This window comes from Hyperolius riggenbachi, chromosome 1 (genome assembly GCF_040937935.1).
Source record: "Hyperolius riggenbachi isolate aHypRig1 chromosome 1, aHypRig1.pri, whole genome shotgun sequence".
NCBI classification, from domain to species: domain Eukaryota; kingdom Metazoa; phylum Chordata; class Amphibia; order Anura; family Hyperoliidae; genus Hyperolius; species Hyperolius riggenbachi.
In genome coordinates, this window is record NC_090646.1 from 182,629,008 (window position 1) to 182,652,624 (window position 23,617).

The window sequence follows — 23,617 nt, forward strand, 5'->3', positions numbered from 1 at the left end:
ACTACAGCGATGGAGGAGGAGTGTGTCCATCATGGCCGGCGCAGGAGAAAGCCCTCAGGTGAGTAAAGCAGGGCTTCTGACAGGGGGGAGACACGGGATCGGGGGGGGGGGGGGAGGGAGGGTGGAGACACAGGATCGGGGGTGAGGGGGGCATGGGGGACAGAGAGGGAGGGATGGGGAAGAGGAGGGAGAGGCCACCCACAGCTCGCATAGAAGTGGACACCCACCTCCCCCCCGCACAGAAGGGGATGTCCCCGACCGGCCAAGACCAGCTCCATAGAAGGGGATACCCGCCCCCCTCCCCCCCCCCCCCCGCAGCACACACAAAAGAGTCACCCATACGCACAGTAAGGGGACCCCCCCCCCCGCAGGACAGAGGGGATCCCCGCACCAGCCACCTGCCGCCACAGAAGGGGAATCCCTGCACAGCCCCACACATTCTCTGCCCCGCCGGCTGCACAGGGATTCCCAGGGTGGCTGGATGCTAGTTCAGTATGCTGTGGGTAGCACAGATCGCTACCCCCAGCGTGCTGACAGGAATCCAGCCATCCTGGGGAATACCTCTGATGAGGGAAAAGTGCAGCCAGCGGGGCAGAGAAACAAGAAATCTCCCTGGCGGTATTGACGAGCTCAGCTCGTCAATACCGCTTTCAGCAAGTTTTTCCTGGACGAGCTGAGCTCGTCAATACCGCCAGGGTGGTTAATCAATGACATCAGCAGCACTTCTGGAAACCTTGTTCACCATTTGGCAACTCCGACAGCAAGGCATTGGTCACTTTAAAGAACGTGCAGCTGAAATATTAATATATACCAACATAACAGCTCAACTGCTGCAACAGGAATAAGTAATTAAGTCTGTAAACACAGTATTAGCACAACCACTTGAGGATAAGCTTCTTCTAATATGGTTTCCTGTTCCACTGCAGAATACTGGTCAGCATTAGAGATGGTCAAGGCGAGGCAGACCGTTCTGAGTCGATACAAGATTATGCAGATCTTGCAGGCAAATTTATTCAGGTTGAAAATGCACCACGAGAGAAAGAGCAGGTCTGCAAACACAGTAATATAAAGAAGAAGTTGAAACTTTATTTCACATCCCGGTCGTCAAAGAAAAAAACTCACGAGTATTGGGCATGAACTAAGCCCTTAGTTATAGCAATAAGCTTTTTGTTTGTGTTGCCAGTGATGCGAAATACAGTTTGAACTTCTACTTTATCCCACGGTTTGTGAATCTGCTACTTCTTTCATGTATTGTGGGCTATGGCAGCTGTGGAGTCCAGGCTTTCCTCTTTTAATCAACGTTCACAATGCACCAATCAAATTCTCCATATGTGAAGAAATGCATGTGCCAAATTCTCCATATGTGAAGAAAAGCATGTGCCAAATTCTCCATATGTGAAGAAAAGCATGTGCCAAATTCTCCATATGTGAAGAAATGCATGTGCCAAATTCTCCATATGTGAAGAAAAGCATGTGCCAAATTCTCCATATGTGAAGAAAAGCATGTGCCAAATTCTCCATATGTGAAGAAAAGCACGTGCACCATCCGTCCAAATCCGTGTAGGTTTATTTGCAAAGATCTTTATCCAGGATGGTCGTCATTTGCAACATCCCCATGAGTAACAGTAAGGGCGGCTGCAGTGCAAGTGGAGGCGGGGACAAACGGGGGACAAGCGACGGCCGTTTTGAGTCTACTACTGCTTAGTAACATTTCGTTCTAAGCTGAAGTAGACGCAAAACGGACATTGCTTGTCCCCTCTCTCCACAGAGAAAGAATGCCTGGCTATTTACAGTAGTAAATAGCCGGGCGTTTTTTCTCCAGTGGAGAGAGGGGAGGCATGGCCAGGTGCCGGAAGTGGAGTGATGCAGGGTCTTCGGAATGTCTTTGTGGGACAACACACAGCAGGTAAATATAACTTTTCTTTACAGCAAGGCTAGATGATATTGTTAATGTGGATGGAGATCCACTTTAACTTATATTTCCTAGATTGCATTCGCTATTATTTGAGTTTCACTTTATATCTGATAGTCATTGGTCTGAACTACCACAGTCAAAGCCTGCAGGAATTTTAACACAGTAGTGCTGGCTTTTCTGGTTATTACTCATAACATTCTTCCATTTGAATTGATTTCAGATTATTATTGAAGTATCTAAGATGTCTGAACATTTCTCAACTGGCTCCATTCTCTCTCTCTTTAGAAGCTGCCAATAACTTACAAAAGAACTGATACACTTTAAAGCATACATGACCCAAGAAAAGCTATAAAAGGTAAGCACTGAGGTATGCTCCTGCTGGATTCACATACCTCTGTGCGTTGTCTGTTCTTTTCCTCGTTCCTGCCAGTGCCCGTAATCACTCCTTGGAAAATGTTACTTTTGGCTAAAGTGACATTTTCAGACAGGAAGAAGCACCCTTCCATCCCCTCCTCTTTCTTGCCCCATTCTTTAAGACATTGCAGCAATACCGTCTCTTCCTGTCTAAAAATTTGACTTGAGCCAAAAGTGAAATTTTGAAGGAGTGATTATGGGACCTACAAAGAACAAGGAGAGGAATGGACAATGCACAGAGGTATGGAAGTCCAACATGAACAAACCTCTGAACTTACTTTAGGGAGCTTTTCCCCAGGTCAGGTGCAATTTAACTGGAGAAACATGTTATAAAAACACACACAATTGATAAAAAAAAAATTGCTTTCAAAGAAAGGAATGTAAACAAGATGTCATAGCAGAATTAACAATATGAATGACATTTTAAATTATCCTTCCTCATCACTACTGCTCCATGCATCCTCAAAGGCAGGGTGTAAGTGAGCCTGAGACTTTGGTTTTTCACTATCCTCATCAGGAACAGGTTCTCGCATTGCAGGAACCCAAGCCAAAATATTGCTGTCTTTGCTTCCACTGTAGAGTTCCTGGTAGTAAGGCTGAAACACACAGCAGTACACATCATTATAATGCCCTCTTAGCACACTTATCTGTACCCCAGTATATATGGTGTATATAGCAATTTTAGTATCAAGTGGTACAAAAACAAATTCGGGATTACAACCCACTGAGACTGTGAACTTCACACTCTTGCGGCTGCAATTGGAAACTTTGCCATAATTTACAAGGGTATTGTCTCCTGTAGCACTGTTCCACAGCCTCATTCTGTGATCTGTTCCCAGGGTCAAAAGATGAAGTCCATCACTGGTAAAGCACAGACCATTCACTCTTCCATCATGGGCAGTGTTAGCAGCTTCTGAAGACGATTTGGACTTCTCGCCACTGTGCTGGTCCAGAGTTATTAAGCAGCTACTTGCTTTGCGGACATCCCATAGCTTTACTCTACTGTCTGCGCTTGCAGTAGCTAAAATACAATCATAGCGAGGAGACCAACAGACAGAGAGGACTTCTCCTCTGTGGCCCTGCAGTATGTGTGAACAGGAGCCTGATTTTAAATCACATAACTGTACTTTTGGATTTTTTGTCCCAACTGCTATTAAGCTATGCTTGGTTGCTATTGGGGACATATGGTGGCTGTAAACAGTCCCATCAAACTGAAACACTTCAGCTAGTCGCAGTGTATTTGTGTCCCATACCTTCAGAGTTTTATCAAATGAGCTTGAAGTAAACATACCAGTGTCATGAGGGTACCACTGAACGGTTTCCACACTGAACTTGTGTCCATCTGGGTGGCCTCTCCCAATAGAACACACAGCTTTGCATGTGTAAGAAGGCTTTCTAGTGAGGTTTTCAAGGTCATAGAGTGCAACGATGCCTTCTGCTCCACCAGAAAGCATATATCTATTTTCTACAGGTTCTATATCCAGAGCGTTGATCCCATTTTCATGCATTCGTTGAACATCTCTGTCTTTGTTAAGCTCCAGAGTCAGTACTCTCCGTGTGGCTTCAGCCCTTGACAGACGGACATTGCTGTCTACGCCACAAAGGCGGGACCACAGAAATCCAAGCATTTTTTAGTAACAAGCTTTGTAATGGTTCAGGGGCAGAATCTTCCCAAAAATATCAATTCCTGAAAGAAAAGGATTCAGAATTCTGCTTTCACAGCAAGGGCACCATTTTAAATTCAGCCTTGAGTTAATCAGGTCAGTCCCTATAAGACACAAAAAGTAAACAGCAGAACAGTCGCATTAGAGTTTGCAGGTAAAAATATATATACTCACAGTGTAATCTACAGAGCTAACTGACCCCCCAAGAAAAAAAAATGAAAAAATTTTTTTTAGATCATGAAAAAAAATAAAATAAAAATACACCAGCCATTCTGAAAGTGAGCCTGGCTCTCAGGGGTATAAATAGTTGATTTGCATATTTGAGAGACATGCATCATGGAAAACCACAGCTGCTCACTTAAAACTGAATTATTCCAAATACTTTCTGTTTTAAGAAGGCAAAATTACTATATTCAGCATTGCTTTGTTATTTTAACAGAACTTTTTTTATTGAAATGTTGTACAAGGTAGAAAACAAGCGATGAACCATATCTGCAAACTGCATGCAAGCCAATATTATCTTATCACTGACCATGTCTATCTGCTAGATGGGAGCAAATACACAAAAAGTTCTCAATTCTCATACTGTACATGCATATAAGGAATGGACGTATGATCATATGTCCGTGTCCTATTATTGGTGATGAGACGGTTCGACTCTAGTCTGTAGTCTATATCCCTTTTTACGCACTTGATAATAATGAAAAACAATATGTACTGGTGAGAACAGCCTGGTCCTGCCCATGCGATGATGCTGGGACACGTAGAATGCCACCCAGTACTGAAAGCCTTCATGGTACACTGGTCATATAATGTACGTCGACAACTATGTCTATCTGCCTTCCCCAAACAAGAGATACATACAGTAGATGAGGATTAAAGAACACTTTTTTAGAGCAAACAATTTAAGTTGTTTATGCAAAGTACACTGCTATAGTCAATCTACTTTTTGTGATACTCTAGATGTTGTTGTGGATAGCTGTGAATAGCTGCTTGTAATGTAGCTAATTCCAAGTGCCCTGAGGGCTCTTTCACATTAGGGCAGATTTTCTGCGTTTCAACGCAATGGGTAAAGTTTGCGTTACCCAAGGTAAAATGAAAGTCCATAGACTTTCATTTTAGCTTTCACATATAACGCTGCGTTTTTGTGCGTTGCATTACACTGCACCCAGGCGCAGCTTTTCGGCCGACGCTAGCTTTATGCGTTACAATGTTAGTCAATGTAAAACGCACAATATGCGCGTTTTTAAACCGTTAATGCAGGCAATCAGTCCCAGAATGCAACAGAGGAACAATGTAGAAAGTTGAAAACTAAAAAGAAAAAAAAAAAAATTACCTGCGTTTTCCCATGTGCTGTAAAGCATTGAAAACACATTAAAAACGCACACTCACTGCAGTGCAACGCATATCAAAACGCATACAACAAAACGTATGCTTTGAGCGTTCTCCAACGCAAGCTCTGATGTGAAAGAGCCCTAAGGCCTCTTTCACACCAAGACGTTGCGTTTTAGGGGACGTTAAGGTCGCATAACGTGCCCCTAACGCAACGCCTGGTGGTGTTGAAGGAGGACGCCAGAGTGAGCCGCGTTATGCAGCTCTTGGTGCGCAGTATAGACTGCGTAGACCACATGATCGGCACACTCCGCATCACGTGGTCCCGCCAGCCAATAAGTGGCTGCTCCAGGAAGAAAACACTGCAGTGCAGTGAAAATTAGCCATTTGGCTGGCGACAATAGCAGACTCTCCCCTCCTCCTCCTCTCCTGCACAAAAATATTAAAAAAAAACCAACAAATTACTGAGCATGTGCAAACAGTCTAAAGCAGCTAAAGCCGCGTATAACGCACAGCATGCTGCACTTCCCTATAACGTCCAGCGTTACCCTGTAACGCAACGTGCGCACTGAACAGCCCATTGATTTTTCATTACTGTGAGTTGGGCTGCGTTACAGGCTGCTCTAACGCGAGTCTAACGTCCCACTCTGAAAGCAGCCTTAAGGTACATACACACGTCGGATTTTTTCAAACAACCGGTCGTTTGGACGTCTGAACGGACGGACGTTTGGACGTCAAATCGGGCGTGTGTACAAACGGTCGTTCAGTTGGTAAGACTGGATTTGACCGATCCGGCAAGCGGATCCGTTAAAACCAGTCTTATCAGCTGAACAACCATTTGTACACACGCCCGATTTGACATCCAAATGTCCGGCCATTCCAACGACCGGTTGTTTGGAAAAATCCTACGTGTGTACCAGGGCTGTGGAGTCGGAGTCGGAGTCGTGGAGTCGGAGTCGTGGAGTCGGGCAATTTTGGGTGCCTGGAGTCGGAGTCGGGAAAAAATGCACCGACTCCGACTCCTAATGAATTTGTAACTGTAATTAAAATAGAAAATATGATAAAATGTTCTATTTCTCAGATAATAGTCATTAAAAATAATGTATATATACAGTATATATACAGTAATAGCTGTGCTTAGTCCACAAAAATGAAATAAACCAATCAAAATTAGTTACTTGTGCTGCTTCAATAAAGCAGTCCCCGTATTTTTAAGGTCAGATATACATATCTGATTGTGGCTGTATATATGATGTGTACACAGGAATCTCTTATATATACTAAATAACATCTATGCTGTAAGAATAAAGCCTGATGTGTAGCTGTGTCACTAATAGAGATGGTCAATGAGATGGAAATAATTCTGCACTGATGCTGATTTATGCAAATGTATGCACTCCCTTTGCTGATGAAATCAAATAATTTGATATGTTAAAATTTGGTTTGGTGACTACAAATTAAAGGGTACCTGAGACGGATGAAAAGTAAAGTTTTATACATACCTGGGGCTTCCTCCAGCCCCCTTCAGGCTAATCAGTCCCTCGCTGTCCTCCACCACCCGGATCTTCTGCTATGAGTCCTGGTAATTCAGCCAGTCAGCGCTGTCCGGCCGCATGCCGCTCCCACAGCCAGGAACATTCTGCACCTGCGCAATAGTGCTGCACAGGTGTAGTATGCTCCTGGCGGCGGAGTGTGTGCATGCGCACTACGCCCGACTGGCTCAAGTACCTGGACTCATAGCAGAAGATCCAGGTGGTGGAGGAGGACAACGAGGGACTGATTATCCTGAAGGCGGCTGGAGGAAGCCCCAGGTATGTATAAAACTTTAATTTCATCTGTCTCAGGTTTACTTTGTTACACAGTAGTACTATACTCTACATATGCACTCCCCACAGAGCTGCAGGGAATCCACTGAGAATGCTGTGCACATTGAACACAGAGGTGTTGTCTGTCACCCATAAACCTGGTTCAGATTGTGCATGAAGAATGTGTAATAGAGGAAGAATCTCCTCATTCCCCTGCAGAGTACCTGCACATCATTCTTACATGTACCCACACTTACATTGCCTAGGGCCTGATAGATGTTCTTTGTTCCAGTTTGTACCTTTTTCAAGTACTCTTACCAAGGACTAGTTTTAGTCTAAAGGGAAATAAATATAGTAGTCTACATATCCTTCTCACTTCAGTTGTCTTGTAAAATTCCTAAGCGTTGGCAGTTAAGAGACGAATTTCATGTTACATACTTTTAATCAACAAAATTGTAATATGCAAATTAGAGGAGTCGGAGTCGAGGAGTCGGAGTCGGAGTCGTTGGATTCCTAAACTGAGGAGTCGGAGTCGGAGTCGGTGGATTTTTGGACCGACTCCACAGCCCTGGTGTGTACGCACCTTAAAGAAGTACATTTATTATGTTAAATAAATTAATCATTAATCCCATTCCACAATCCAAATCTTCAGTTAAAGTAAACCTGTAACTTTCAAGGGAGAGAAAAGCAGATACTTCCCTTGGTAGAGGGAAGCCCCTGGATCCTTCAGAGGCTTCCCACGTCCTACTCCCGACCATAGCTGGATGCAGGGAGCCTCTGGAATTTGGCAGCTGTGCTCCCGTCCATGAATGAGCGTGGCCTACAGCGCAGGACACCTCACACCTGCAGAGTAGCATGCAGTCACTCGGGTTCGGTGGAAAAAGTCGATCCTGAGCAGCTCCGTGCTCCTGCTCAGACACAAGGCGTCCTGCTCCTGCGCAGTGCGACCGTGCTCATTCATGGGCAGAATCATGGCCGTGGCCACTCTTCCACAAGCCCTTGCTAAAAAGGTTTGGGGGTCCTATCATTAGAATGGCGAGGTAGAGGTTTTCCTCTACTGAGGTTATTATCTAGAAAAGGTCACTTTTTCCCATACCAGTACACTTTAAAGTCTTGCACATTTTCATGAATTTGTATTCAGAAATGTTTCTCAATTCTTCACTTTTGGAATTACCCTTAAAGGAAACCAGAGCTCTGAAAAATAAAAAGATTTATACATATCTGGGGCTTCCTCCAGCCCCATACGCTCAGATCGCTCCTACGCCGTCAGCCTCCGATGTCTGCAGCGCTGGTACCGGGTCCCTGCACTTCTGTCAGTCGGAGCCAGTCTACGCAGGAGAAGTGCAATCTTTGCCCAAATCTCCAGCAGCTGCTGGAGAGATACGTAGAGGGGGCACTTCTCTTACGTCAGCTCTGGTACACTTTAAATGAAACAATCAAGAAAGATTTCTGAATACAAATTCATGAAAATATTAACAGAAAGGTTTGAATTGTGGAATGAGATTGACGCCATATTTAACATGATTTCATAATTTTCAGCCTGCTGTGTTTTTTTTTTTTTTTTTTTTTTATATACTTGCATGAGCTCACTGGCTCCAGCCTACTGACTACCTGACACCTAACAGCTAAATTGTAACCAGTACAACTGTCATATATGTGTTTACTATTTACCTGCATACAGCGTTTTACTTTAGCTAACATCTGGAAATATGCCCGAAGAAGAGGACTAGTTCCCTGAAAGGTTGTGTAACTAAACTTTATCAGTTAGCTATTAAAAAGGTACCTGAATCCCTCTACCCCATCCTGGTCCATTTTGAATGCAGTGGATAAAACCCATAACAGCTCCCCCTCCACCCCTTCCCTCTCCCCAATAATTCTAAAAACTAAAGGTTCATACACCCCTACCAACTATCTGTCCAACTATCTACCTGTCTGTTAAAGAGGATCTGTAACATGAAAAGATCCCCTGGGGGGTACTCACCTCGGGTGGGGGAAGCCTCCGGATCCTAATGAGGCTTCCCACGCCGTCCTCCATCCGTCAGGGGTCTCGCTGCAGCCCTCCGTGGAGTCCGTGCAGCGGTGACGTCAATATTTACCTTCCTGGCTCCTGCGCAGGCGATCTGACGGCTGTCGGCTCCGAACTACACGGAAATACCCGATCGCCGTCGGATCTGCTCTACTGCGCAGGCGCAAGTTTCCTGCGCCTGCGCAGTAGAGCGGACCCGAATGAGATCGGGTATTTCCGTGTAGTTCGGAACGGAAAGCCGCCACAGCGCCCCCGCTGGAGCCAGCAAAGGTAAATATTGAACTGACAGTCGGCACAGTCGCCGGCTGTTCGGAGGGCTGCGGCGAGACCCCCGTGGGACAGAGGACGGCGTGGGAAGCCTCATTAGGATCCGGAGGCTTCCCCCACCCGAGGTGAGTACCCCCCAGGGGATCTTTTTAATGTTACAGAGTCTCTTTAAGCCCCATACAACTTTTGTTGTGAAACAAGTTGAAACAAATAAAAAAAGTATTTTGCAATTGTTCAAACAGCTGATAAGACTGATAAGGAGTCAATCCAACTGTTGGATTGACTTCTTATCAGCTTTGTGGGTGGAGGGAATCAGGTACTTTTTTTTGTTGTTGTTTCAACTTGTTTCACAACAAAAGCAAAAAGTTTGACAATTGTGCTGCATAAAAGACCGCTGTTGAGCCTGTGAATGGGGCTTAACAGACAGGTTTGACAGATAGTTGGTAGGTGTGTATGAACCTTATGGTTCATATTATAGCAGGTCAAGATTCTTGATGTAGTGAGTGTTGCTATCATTTTTCGATCCCTTTTGCGAGGGGGACAACATGGATTTGTCTTAGCCTTAATAGTCATGCTATATTTCTTTTCAATAAACACCCTTGAAACTAAAAGAAACCTGAAGTGAGAGGTATATGGAGGCTGCCATATTTATTTTCTTTAACCTCCCTGGCGGTTTATTTATTTTGCCAGGGAGGCTGCAATGTGGTTTTTTTTAAATTAAAAAAAAAATATTTCATGCAGCCAACTGAAAGTTGGCTGCATGAAAGCCCACTAGAGGGCGCTCCGGAAGCGTACTTTCGATCGCCTCCGGCAATCGAAAGTAACAAGATAGGCCGCAATGAGCGGCCTATCTTGTTTCGCTTTCCTCGTCGCCATGGCGACGAGCGGAGTGACGTCATGGACGTCCTGACGTCAGAGCCGCCCGATCCAGCCCCTAGCACCGGCCGGAACTGTTTGTTCCGGCTGCGCTGGGCTCGGGCGGCTGGGGGGACCCTCTTTCGCCGCTGCACGCGGCGGATCGCCGCGGAGCGGCGGCGATCGGGCAGCACACGCGGCTGGCAAAGTGCCAGCTGCGTGTGCTGCTTTTTTCAGAAACGAAATCGGCCCAGCAGGGCCTGAGCGGCGACCTCCGGCGGCATACCCCGAGCTCAGCTCGGGATTACCGCCAAGGAGGTTAAAGCAATACCAGTTGCTTGGTTGTCCTGCTGATCCTCTATCGCTACTACTTTTAGGCTAATTTCACACCAGGACGTTGCGTTAGAGGGGGCGTTAAGGTCGCATAACGTCCCCCTAACGGAACGCCTGGTGGTGCTGGATCTGGACGTCAGAGTGAGCCGCGTTGTGCAGCTCACTCTGGCGTCAGTGATGCCGTGATGCGCACTCTTGTGCGCATGCGGCATCACGTGGTCCCGCCGGCCAATCGCCGCACAGAGCGGCCGCTCCAGGAAGTAAACACTGCACGTCACAACGTACAGTGCATATTAATTAGCCATGTGCCTGGCCGCTCTCCGCTCCTCCCCAACGTTACTGAGCATGTGCAAGCAGTCTAACGCGGCTCAGCCGCGTCTAAAGTACTGCATGCAGTACGTTGCCTTGTGACGCAGCGTTACAATGTAACGCAACGTGGGCACTGTGAACAGCCCCATTGATTTTTCATTACTGTGCGGTGGGCTGCGTTACAGGCTGCTCTAACATGCGCCTGTAACGTCCCACTGTGAAACCAGCCTTAGCCATAGACCCTGAACAAGCATGCAGCAGATCAGGTGTTTCTGACAATATTAGATGCATGCTTGTTTCTGGTGTGATTCAGACATTACTACAGCCAAATACACCAGCAGGGTAGCTTATAACTAATATTGTTTAAAAGGGAATAAACATGCCCACCTTCATATACTTCTCACTTCAGGTTCCCTTTAAAAGGAATGGAGCTAGCCTAGTTGAGGTGACCCACTGAGAAACCTCATAGACAACTGCCGTTTCAAATGCAATAATCACAGCAAACTCTCTCTGCTAAAAGCAAAGTGCCCAACAAGTACATACATAGACCACTAATTAACCCTCCAAAATATGTAATTTGTTTAAACACTATCCACACCACTAATGAATAGGTTTAGTAAAGTGATGTGCACGGCGTTGGTAGCAGAAGTGAGCGCCGTGCCCGAAGCTTAGAAGCCAAAGTCTGCGGACGAAGGTCCTGCAATATAAACATTTACTAATTTAGTGGTCTATGTATGCATCCATGTAAGTATTGGGTACTTTGATTTTTAGCAGCGGCAAGTTTGCTGCGATTTAATGAAGTTATCTATGACAGGGGTTCTCAAACTGGGTGCTGCGGCACCCTTGTACCCCTTGAGCACCTCCCAAGAGTGCCTCAGCATTCATCCCCATCCTTTGTGCATTGCCATCAGGTAATGCAACCGCACATTGATATACAATGCAGCTGCATTACCAGCCAGTTAACCTTCATGCTAGGTACACACAATGCAATTTTCTGTCAGATCGACTATTTCCAACATGTCCAATATTATTTCCGATTGATTTACCGTTCACGTCTATGGAAAATTGATTAGAAATCAGATCGCAAAAAACAATTAACCCTTCGCACACTTGCATGCAAATGTTCAAACAAATGCATTCACAGATTCACTCATCAAGGCACCACTGCTATCCCTACAGCTAAGTTAAAAGCCGGGGTCTTAGTTCACAGAAGAATGCATTATTTTGCTTAGTCACCTATACTGCGCATAAGTACCCAGGTAAACGTAGGTGTCCTAACTCTAGCCCTGTAACATGCATAGCAAAAACATGCAAACATTCATTGCATCAAACCTATCTAGGGATTAGGAGCACACATCCTGACGTCCTCTCCTGGGACAGATAGCGCATCATGCCAATAGCACAAGGGAGCTGACAGGGGAAGGAGGGAGTTCACTGGATTAAAACCCTAGCCACAAGGGTCAGTAACAAGAAAAAACAAAACAAAACACATATATCCAGGCACATCGCCTCTAGTTAGGACATTAAATAAGTTATTAAGGAAAGGGAGGTGCTGAAGGGGGTGTGGCCAGAAAAATAGCAAAAAACTATTTACCCTTCGCACACTTGCATGCAAATGTTCAAACAAATGCATTCACAGATTCACTCATCAAGGCACCACTGCTATCCCTACAGCTAAGTTAAAAGCCCAGGATTGATTTTGCATTCACATTTATGGAAAATCGATTGGAAATCAGATCGGACGTGTTGGAAATAGTTGATTTGACAGTAAATCTGTCAGAAAATTGCATCGTGTGTACCTAACATTAGTGTCGGCAGCCATGGTTGAAGTTGGACATCAGAGGAATTGAGGTGGAGGTAAGGAAAGGTTTGTCAAGTTAATGTGGGACACTTACGAGGGAGTGTTACTAACTGCAGTGTGGGAAAATGTCTGTGTGCTCTACAAGATTGACTCTTTATCCTTGCCATGTTCATTTAGGGGGGATACTGCATAATGGGGGAATGCTGCCTCACTGACTAAATGGAGTGTGTGTGTGGGGGTCATAGATTATTTGGAAAGGGAGGGGGGGGGGGTCCTGCCTCATAGGGAGGTCAATAACTATTTGGAGGGAGCAATGCTGTCTAGGGGGTAATTCAAAGCCATCAAGGGCGCCCTCACCCCAAAATGTTTGAGAACCAGAGATACCATAGATCCACACCTGGTACACACAATTAAAAGTGGCCAATCACTGACCAATTTTAACACCTCTATGTAGTGTGAGGGTCAACAGATATTGAATACTATGAGCAGATTGTGTAGGTAAACTTTCATACTACATGGAGGTGGCAAAATTGGTCAGCGATTGGCCAATTATAATTGAAAGTGCGTACAACGCTTTACTTTTACAAAGCTTTGTTTTTTTTCTACGTATGTGATTGCATTAATAAAAAAAAAAAAAAAAAGATAGCTTAAGAAAATAGTATTAAAATCGGCACTAGTCTACTTCAGAGAACCCAGCAAGAAACCTCATAGACCAACAGCCACTCTCTGCAATTTGGGTGTGCCAACTAATTTTTAAGGAATAAGGGACCAAGAGGGAAAAACACTAACGCTAAAATTGTACACCAGGACCCTTGCCCATGGCCTTAGGCACACTGCTCACTTGGGCTGCGGGTTTCGCCCATGGCACCTTACTAAACCTATTCGGTTGGTGGTGTGGATAGCGTTTTCTGCTAGGCCCACCTTTTCTTAAAAGGTGGGCTCATCCAAACCACCCGATTGTCATCGGATTTTGGTCTGCTTAAAGAGGACCAGAGAAAAAATGAAGAAAATATTTTATTCATACCTGGGGCTTCCTCCAGCCCCATATGCACAGATCGCTCCCACGCCGCCATATTCCGCTGCCTGCCACTATGAAAGCCGGCTGCCCGCTCTTCCGGCAGTCGGAGCCAGTCTAGCTTAGGAGAAGTGCGCTCTTTGCGTATCTCTCCAGCAGCCACTGGAGAGATACGTAGAGGGCACACTTCTCCTGCGTAGCTGCCTGGCTCCGATGACGTGACAGGAGCTGGTTCTTGTAGTTGCAGGTATCGGAGGACGGCGGTGTGGGAGCGATCAATGTGTATGGGGCTGGAGGAAGCCCCAGGTATGTATAAAATAATTTCTCTATTTCGTCTCAGGTTCCCTTTAACGACCATCAGGCCTGTGTACACGTGGCAACTGACTAGACGAGGGACTGATAACAGGTGGTTTGCCTGATCCATCCCGTGGATCAACTCACACGACTGTTGGGCTGATATTGTGCAAGTGGCCCTGTGTGTACATGTCGTTTATATGACACTGGTTTTGAATGTGGCCAAGTGCGGCTTGTCGTGCACAGTCTGTAGATGAGTTGGTCGTTAAGTTGGTTGGTGCGCAGAAACTGCAAGTCTTGTAAACAGTTTTTGTGGTGTCAGTCATGTCATGTGTTAGTTGAGCACTTTGTTGGACATGTGTACATACCATTACAAATTAGTGGTCGCAACCAAATTCCCACAAGCTGGAAGGGCCCATTCACACTATAAATCGCAAAATGGTAGTGATTAGTGGTAAAATCACTGCTCACACTTTATTAAGCACTGTACCGTGATCGCTCCACAATACCGGCAAAATGCTGCATGTAACGCGTTTTGCAATTGGAGCTAATCGCCTGTGATTGGTGCCAATCGCAGCAGTGAGATCACTGCCATATAGGTTCTACTGCACTAGCACTTTCTTCTGCGATTAGCCTTAAAGTGTACCAGAGCTGATAAAAGTTTTATACATACCTGGGGCTTCCTCCAGCCCCATAAGCACAGATCGCTTCCACGCTGCCGTCCTCAGCTCCGTTACCGGGTTCTGTAACTTCAGCCAGTTGCAGCCAGTCTGTGCAAGCAAAGTGCGCCCTCTATGTATCTCTCCGGCGACTGAGTGAAGTTACGGGGCCAGGTACCGGAGCTGCAGAAGGCTGAGGACGGAGGCGTTGGAGCGATCCGTGCTTATGGAGCTGGAGGAAGCCCCAGGTATGTATAAAACTTTTACCAGCTCTGGTTTCCTTTAAAATGCACACCAGGAACCTTGCCTGTGGCCTTTACTAAACTTACTCAGCTGGTGGCGTGGATAGTGTTAAAACTAATGACATATTTCAAAGGGCAAATTAGTGGTCTATGTATGTAAATGCTAGTTGAGCACTTTGCTTTTAGCAGCTCCAAGTTAGCTGCAATTTATTGCAAGGAGCAGTAGCTGTCTATTTCTAGGTACAGACTATTCAATTTAACATTAGGTTGACAGGAATTGGATGATTATTTCTGACATGTTCGAACTGTTTCTGATCAATAAAGCGTTCATTTTGCAAAGTTATCCTCAAAAATCTATTCCTTTAGCAATTGGGAGCAGTTTGGACATGTACACAAGATACAACTTCCTGTTAGATTGCCCATTGATCAGACGGGAAATTGAAACGTGTACCCAGCATATTAAATCGGAAGTGTTACCATAAAAATCAAATTTCAACAGCAACTGGTCTGAGTGTATTAAGTGATAAATATGCTAATCCTGCATTCAAAACTTTTTCTGTTATGATTTGGAGTTATCACATACTTAATGAGCACTGGCCCTTTAGTAGTCAGTGCCAAACAGTTGCATGCTGGGAGTTCTTTTAATCTATAATATATTCCTCTTCTTCCCTTTATTTCCCTGCCAGCTGCTTATCTGAAACACGATCCCTTGCTCACTTGTGTTTACAAGCAAAGCTGAGGTGACTTGGTGATTGGAGGAGAAAAGAAAAAAGTAAAGAGCAGAAATGATATCACGAGTTAGCCTAAACTGTGGGCAAAAGATATGGCCCTCACCAGGAACAGAATTCTCTTAATTTACTAAATAGCATTCACTGAAATCAAAATGTGGACAGTACAATACATGTGTTATGTAAGAAGATCAAGTATTTATCTACTTATATATGTTTTAATTTTTCCTGGCATAGTATGGCTAATCCTACTGTTTCCCAGTGTGTCACCTCAACTAATATAGCTCCTATACTTATATTTTAAGCAACATATCATAAACCACCACTAGCTGCAAACTATCCAAATGCTAGATAGGAAATATGTTGTTTTATAACTCAAACCACACGGGTCCTCTCTATCCTGGTTCATTTTCCTTCATATTAACATTTTAAAATTAGTAATATATCAATTTAAAGAGAATCTGTAACGTCAAAACGTCCCCTGGGGGGTACTCACCTCGGGTGGGGGAAGCCTCAGGATCCTAATGAGGCTTCCCACGCCATCCTCCATCCCTCAGGGGTCTCCCTGCAGCCCTCCGTACAGTGGTGACGTCAAGATTTACCTTCCCGGCTCCTGCGCAGGCGCTCTGACGGCTCCAAAGTAGGCGGAAATACCCGATCGCCGTCGGGTCTGCTCTACTGCGCAGGCGCAAGTCTCCGGCGCCTGCGCAGTAGAGCGGACCCGACTGAGATCGGGTATTTCCGTCTACTTCGGAGCCGAAAGCAGCCACAGCGCCCCCGCTGGAGCCTGCAAAGGTAAATATTGAATTGTCAGCGGCTGTTCAGAGGGCTGCAGCAAGACCCCCGTGGGACAGAGGACAGCATGGGAAGCCTCATTAGGATCCCGAGGCCTCCCCCACCCGAGGTGAGTACCCCCCAGGGGATATTTTTGATGTTACAGTGTCTCTTTAAGGATGGGAATAAAGTTTACAGTCAAACATTTTTTAGTATAATATATATATATATATATATATATATATATATATATACACACATACATAGATAGTATTTACATAGAAGAAGCAGTAGAGTGTTGTAACGTGTTAACCATGAGCAAAAGCAAGGAGTTTTGAATCAGACTTTATCTACTTATATATATATATGTGTTTTATTTTTCCCTGGTATAGTATGGCTAAGCCTACTGTATTGTCCCTCCAAAAGAGGGACAGTTGGGAGCTACGCATGTCAAGGACCGACTCCCTTGTACACTGGCATGTCTTTCTCTATTCCCAATGGGGAAAAGTCCTAGTACACTGGGCAGAAGCCTTTACCTGTGACGCAGCAGGCACACTGGCATCCCAACACCACTGTGATCGCGAACTGCCAGCACAATCATCTGAGCCCAGCAGTCACAGGACGTGGAATGAGTGCGATAAAGGCTGATCCCCACACAGCTCACACCGCAGACATCCCTGTTCTCCTCTGATAACAATACTCTCATTGAAGCAGCAAACTCATCAGAGCAGCTACACTGCAGCTCCTGTTCCGTCTCCCATGGATGACCTAAACTTCTCTGCGACGATGGCAGCACTGGTTGTTGCCGAGCGACTGACGTCATCCCGGCGCGCCCTCTCCTCCGAGCTTGTGTCTCTTCGCGAGCCCCTTCCGCCAAGTGCGCGTGTGCCAGTGTGTGCGCGAGCAGAGGATCTGCCCCGTGTATCCAGCCGGCTCCGATCAGGTGACCCCTCCCCCTCCCTCCGGTGCCGTGTGCTGCTCTGGTACCACCTGTGTGTCCAGTGTGCATGTGCAGCTCTCCAGTGACTGTGCCCTATGTATGTGCAGCTCCATCTAAATGGGTGTACTCCACCATCTGTGTACATTGTGCATGTGGAACTCTCCTGTACGGATTGTCTGGATGCTGCTGTGTGTATATGGAGCTCCACCACTAATTCTGTACAGTGTGCATGTGCTTCTCTCTTTCACTCATTGACTATAGGGGTTGCCATCACCCTGTCTGTATGTGTGTATACCACCAGCTATGTACGTTGTGCAAATACAGCTCTCATCACTGGTTGTACACTGCTGTGTGCATGTGGGGGATCCACTACTATCTATGTCTTTATGGCTGTACTCCATCATCTGTGTACATTATTCATGTATGGCTCTCTGCACTTATTGTGTGTACACTGCCTTGTGTTTGTGTATATGGAGCTACACCATTATCTATGTCTGTATGGGGGTCTTCCACCATGTGCGTACATTGTGTGTACACCGCTGTACTCTATTTATTAACTGTACACTTTTCTAATGGTGTATATGGGGCTCCAGCACTCATTTCCTAGTCTGGGTGTATCCCAGCACCTGTGTGTACATTGTGTATGTGCTTCTCTCCGTATTGAATGTGTGTTTGTCTCCTTCACTCAGTCAATATATACAACCTGCATGGGCTTTCTTCACCGTCACCTGCTGACTGTATATGGGTGTCTATGGCTCCACCCCCTTACATGTGATGTACTGCTCCACCTGTGTGTACCTGTGCAGTTATCCTCTACTGTGTACATATGTATAGGACCACTAATATCTACATCTGTACTGAAGTACTTGATCATCTGTATGTGATTGTGCATGTTCAGTTCTCCTTTCACAGAATGTCTGTACTCTGCCATGTGTCTTTATATACGCGGTTTAAGACGCCTTTTACACTAACAGTTGCCCTGAGATAAAACTGAAAGAAAATTTATTTTTCAAAGTAATCCCCATGTTTTCCTATAGCACAGTTCCCACTATACGCTTTTTAAGTGAAATCTTTTTCACTATGCACTGTTATGGAAAAAACGTGTACTAACGCATACCAACGCATTAAGTGTAAAAGGGGCCTAACTATTACTGTCTATTTGTATGCTTTTATTACACCATCTGTGTGTACAGTGTGCATTTGTAACTGCTGCAGTGACTGTGTATGTGTGTACATGTCTCCATTGCTATGTATCTATATGGGTCCACCCGTGAGTACAGCCTTCTTCCAGTGTTGACTGTACACTAGTGGGAGCTAGAATGGGTTAAGTAACTAACGGTTTAAGCAACGTCCATAGAGAATAGTTCTCCAATCACAGCACCCTGTACCACTGAAAGCATTGTAATTGGCCAAATAGTGTCAGCACAGTTATTATTACAACCTATCAGAAATCTAAAAGCTGTAGAGGGTGTGGTCATTGGAGAACTGTTCCCTATGAACTTTGTCGCTGGGTCACCTAAACCATAATAGCTCACACTGGTGTGTGTGTGTGTGTGTTACACTATGCACTGCAATATGGAATATGTTGGTGCCATATAAATAAACAAATATTAATAATATGTATTCCACCATCTGTGTACTTTGGGCATGTTGCAGCTCGCATCCATCGATTATCTGTATGTTGCTGTGTGTGCCTGGAGTTCTACAACTATCTATATTTGTATGGATGTATTCCACCATCTACAGTGTACATATTCATCTGTCCCCACTGACTGTGTGTTTATGTGGCACCACCCCTCTTACTATATATTCATTCTGTATGGGTTTTCTTCACTATCTGCATGTGCTATGATCTGTGTATGTCTGGATATTCACCTCTGATTGTGTGCGTGTATGCTGAGCTCCAACCCAAGATAGAGAGATGCGTGTGTTCTATCTGAGGGTACAGTGTGCACGCACAGCTCCCTTCTAGTGATTGTGTGTATGTGTAGTTGTGTGTATCATTATGTCTAGATATGCATTCTGTATACTGTATCTCTATGATTTGTGTTTTATATTGTGCATCTAGGGCTCTCCTACAGTAATTATGTTTACACTGTCCTCTAATTCTTATACATAAATTCTGTATAGGACTACCACTGTTGTGTAGAGGGTACATGTGGGCCTCAAAAGCAACACAGCTCTTTTTGGCATTGATAACAGTCTCTTGTGAATGCTGGAGCAAGTTCCTCAAAGATGTGTGCTCTGAAATAATCCACCCCATTTCAGCTATCCGCTGCCCTTTCAACATAGTTACTAACTAAACATGTGATATACACCGATCAGTGAGAGGTGAAGTGAACGTTGATTATCTTGTTGCAAGGATATCTGTCAATGGGTAGATATGTCAGGCAGCGAGTGATCATTCGGTTCTTGAAGAAGTAGAGATATGAGTGGCGTTGACAAGAGCCAGATTTTGATGGCTAGACAGCTGTGTAGGAAATATCTCCAAAACATCTTCAGTGGGAGGAAAATGCACTCTAGGGTCTCTTGGACATGCCAAGAGGTCAGGCATGCTGGATCTTTCAGCAACATTGGTGTTGGGGTGGCTGGCTGGGGTTTTGGTTAGTCTTCCGTACACAAAGAGGTCTTTATTGGCCACCCTGGCCAAGTTTAATCCAGTTTATGTACCTAGCTTTTGAGCTTTGTTCCTATATACTTTTTACAAAGCAGAACTGTGCAGTCACGGGCCTGGGGCTCACTTCATTGCATACTGCAGTGCTTGCTGGCAATCGTCAAAGTGCTGCAACAGTGGAACCCTGTTCTTGCTCCCACATGGCTGTGTAGCAACTGTCACTGGAAGGATCCTGGGCATGCACCGTTTATTTCCAAACTGCACATGCCCAGCAGGCTCTCGGCAACAGCTGCTGTTCACAGGCATTCAACAGCATGAGACACTGCCATGTGGAGTGTACTGCGCATGTGCCGGTCTCTGACTGGTTACAGTCGTGGCTAGGAATGGGTCATACAGCGGCAAGTCAAATGGGAGGCTGGATGAAAGAAGTAGCCTGGAGAGTTCTGAAGAGCCTAAAGAATATCTTGATAAATGGTATACATTATTTCATCTCGGGTACACTTTAATGACACGATAAAGGTACTCTTGGTTTGGGACCCACTTTTAATTGCAAAAGGCTGTAAAAAATGCTAATGTTTTTAAGAGCGGATTTGCCACTTCAAAGTGGAACGATTTCCGGAGTGATTTCAGGGGAAGCGATTTTGGCCTCTTATGAAATTGCTCCAAAAATGCTGCATGCAGAATGACTGTGAATTCGACAAATCGCAATCACTCCTGTGGGATCATCGCCATTTACTTTCATAAGGCTAGATTCACACTGGGGTTTTGCATTACTAATCCCATAAAAGCAGTATTGCAATGAAGGGGAAAGGTCAAATCATTTGTTATTTGCGCAATAAGACACGTACAGAGGAGCATACAGCGATTATATTCTCTGACACAATGTGTCAGTGTTAAAGAGAAACTCTGACCAAGAATTGAACTTTATCCCAATCAGTAGCTGATAATCCCTTTTACATGAGAAATCTATTCCTTTTCACAAACAGACCAATTAGGGTCTGATATTGTGGTGAAACCCCTCCCACAAGAAACTCTGAGGACCGTGGTACTCTTGGCAGTTTCCTGTCTGTGAACCTTGTTGCATTGTGGGAAATAGCTGTTTACAGCTGTTTCCAACTGCCAAAATAGCATGCAGCAGCTACATCACCTGCCAACAGTAAAAATGTCACCATGTAATAAATGTCAGAATGTAAATCAGGGATTTAAAAGATCTTACAATGGACAAACACTGACTAAATCATTTATACATAATGAATGTACAAATGAAGCACTTTTTTATTACATAATTTTCACTAGAGTTCCTCTTTAAATTAGCCAAAAATTGTATACATTCATTCAGATGTGGCCAGGAGCTCTTCTGCGCAGGTGCAGACAGCTCACCCATGTGCAGAAGGGGCTTACCCTTCTGGGATGGCGGCCGCTATGGAGGGGACCCCAGAAGAGTGCCTGACAGCAGATCTGTGGCGAGGGACACAGTGACTTCTAGGGGCCGGAGGAAGCCCTAGGTAAGTAAATCTGCAGTAATATTTTTAGCCTCATGTATTCTTTAAACTCATTTTTTACTCCTCCTCCTTATTCATTAAGGGCCCATTTCCATTAGGAGCGGTGCGATGCGGCTACATAGCCGTATCGCACCGCGGGTGTCCTGAAACACATGCACGGCAATGGAAAAGTTTCCACTGCATGCATGTTGTGCGGAGCGATCCGAGAATCTGCAGCATGCAGCTAGGTAGCCGCATTCGCATCATTAAGAAGTGGAAACGGGCCCTTAGTCAAATTATCTTCGTTACCATATGTACTTCTGCACGCCAGATGTGTCAGTCAATCACAGCTTCTTTCAGCTGTTGCATAGTCATGTTCATATCTTCACGTATGCTGTCTATCCATCTTTTAGCCTCTGTTGTACACCTTTTCTTTTGTCCCTAACTTTTCCAAGCATCAAGGATTTCTCCAAAGAAACCGGTCTTCTCAATATGTGACTAAAGTATTTCAGTATCAGCCCTTCTAATGAACACTTTGGCCTCATTTCTTTAAGTATTAAAGAGAATCTGTGACTTTTAAAATAAAAACAAAACGGATACTTACCTCGGTAGGGTAAGCCTCTGAATCCTAATGAGGTTTCCCCATCCTCCTCAGGCAGCCCAGCCCAGTGTGGGAACCCCCAAACAAACAGAAACAATAATATTTGCATTGGCCTGCCTGCGCAGATGCACTAGCGACTTTATGCTTGTTGCTGCGCAGTAGAGTAGACCCAATCGGGCTTGTTTTTTTTCTAATGGAGCCCGAGCTGAAAGCCAGTAGTGGGCCTGTGGGCAGTGGCGACAAGCAAACTTCCTGTGGTCCCACCGCTGAATTGCCTCTGCTGAGGAGGACAGGGTAAGCTTCTTTAGGATCCCAAGACTTCCCTCTCCCGAGGTAAGTACCCCCCGGGGCAATTTTTTCCCTACACTTTAAGTCTTTAAAGGGAACCTGTACTGAGTAAAATTATTTAAAATAAACACATGAGGTAACTTCAAATGAACATTAAATGGTTACCTTGCCATCAGTTCCTCTCAGAAGCTCACTATTTTCTTCTGACAATGATCCCTTCCAGTTCTGGCAACATTTTGTCAGAACTGAAATATATCAGTTGCTGTCAGTTATAGCTGAGTGGACAACTGATGTGCCCGGTAATGTCCATGTTTCCCTATGGCTCAAGTGGACCATGTTACAGTTTAACTGTGTGCTGACCAGAAAGCTGTTATGGGGTAATGGCCATTTGCAAAATGGAGGACAGAAAATTCCCTTGATCCCAGTAGCCAAACAGGGGACGGGAGAGGAGAAAGAGATTGAGGAGTAGACTACACAGGAGGTAAGTATGACTTGTGTATGCTTATTTTGACTTTTAATTTTCAGTTCAGGTTTTCTTTAAGTGGTTAGATCTTCTGGCAGTCAAGGGAAATCTCAGTAGCTTTCTCCACACCCACAGTTCAGAAGCATCAATTTTTTTACGCATCACCTTATTTAGGCCTTGTTCACATAATAAATTGCCAGTGCTATTGCAAGCGCTGGGCGATATGTATTGAGTGATTTTGAAAGCATTTTTCGAAGCGCTTTTGTGTAGCATTTTTTTTTTCTGACATCAGTCAGGAAGTGAACTCTTTCCCCTAGAAATTAATAAATACAGTGTATTTATTCATTAAAAGCACTTGGGAAATCGCTTTTCAAAGTGCTTTTTCAAGCACTTAGCGTCTTAGCGATTTCCCTATCCTTTGTATTGAATCGCAAACACTCTGAAAATGGTGCAGGAGCCGTGTTTGTGATTGGATAGAAAGCTCATTGCTTATGTGACAACACTCACATAAGATAACATTGCACACGTGCTTTTAAGGCGATTTTTAAAATCGCCAGCGCTAATTGTGTGTACGCGCTATCGTTCAGAAACAGCCTTATCAGTCTGCTGATAGCGCGTACACACGTGCTACTGTCGGCTGAACGTCTGCCCAGCGGGAGGGTCTGGCGGACCTGTCGTTTGCGGCAGCATGGCGTGTGTACGCCCCTTTACCCCATCTATTTGCAGATGGTTAATTGGTGCAGATGACATGACTTTAGTATTCTTGATGTTAAGCAGTAGACCAGCTTTGGCACTTT

General features: G+C 44.9%; 2 protein-coding genes across 6 annotated transcripts in view; one reads left to right on the plus strand and one right to left on the minus strand.

Annotated features, from left to right (window-relative positions):
• Positions 1 to 638: 638 nt before the first annotated feature.
• Positions 639 to 17,287, minus strand: ERCC8 (ERCC excision repair 8, CSA ubiquitin ligase complex subunit). Its single transcript, XM_068279070.1, has 2 exons — positions 16,970 to 17,287; positions 639 to 4,097 (listed from the first exon to the last, which is right to left on the minus strand). Exon 2 carries the CDS (start codon positions 3,955 to 3,957, stop codon positions 2,758 to 2,760), a length of 1,200 nt encoding a protein of 399 aa, XP_068135171.1. The 5' UTR covers positions 3,958 to 4,097; positions 16,970 to 17,287; the 3' UTR covers positions 639 to 2,757.
• The window catches only part of FBXW7 (F-box and WD repeat domain containing 7), a 312,068-nt gene continuing 297,233 nt past the window's right edge, over positions 8,783 to 23,617 (plus strand). For 4 of the 5 annotated variants that reach the window (XM_068278997.1, XM_068279040.1, XM_068279050.1 and 1 more), the window contains exon 1: positions 8,783 to 8,871. The gene's annotated coding sequence lies outside the window, so the exon portion shown is untranslated. Of the gene's footprint in view, positions 8,872 to 17,272; positions 17,377 to 23,617 lie in introns of those variants that run through there. The other variant, XM_068279003.1, reaches the window with a different exon arrangement.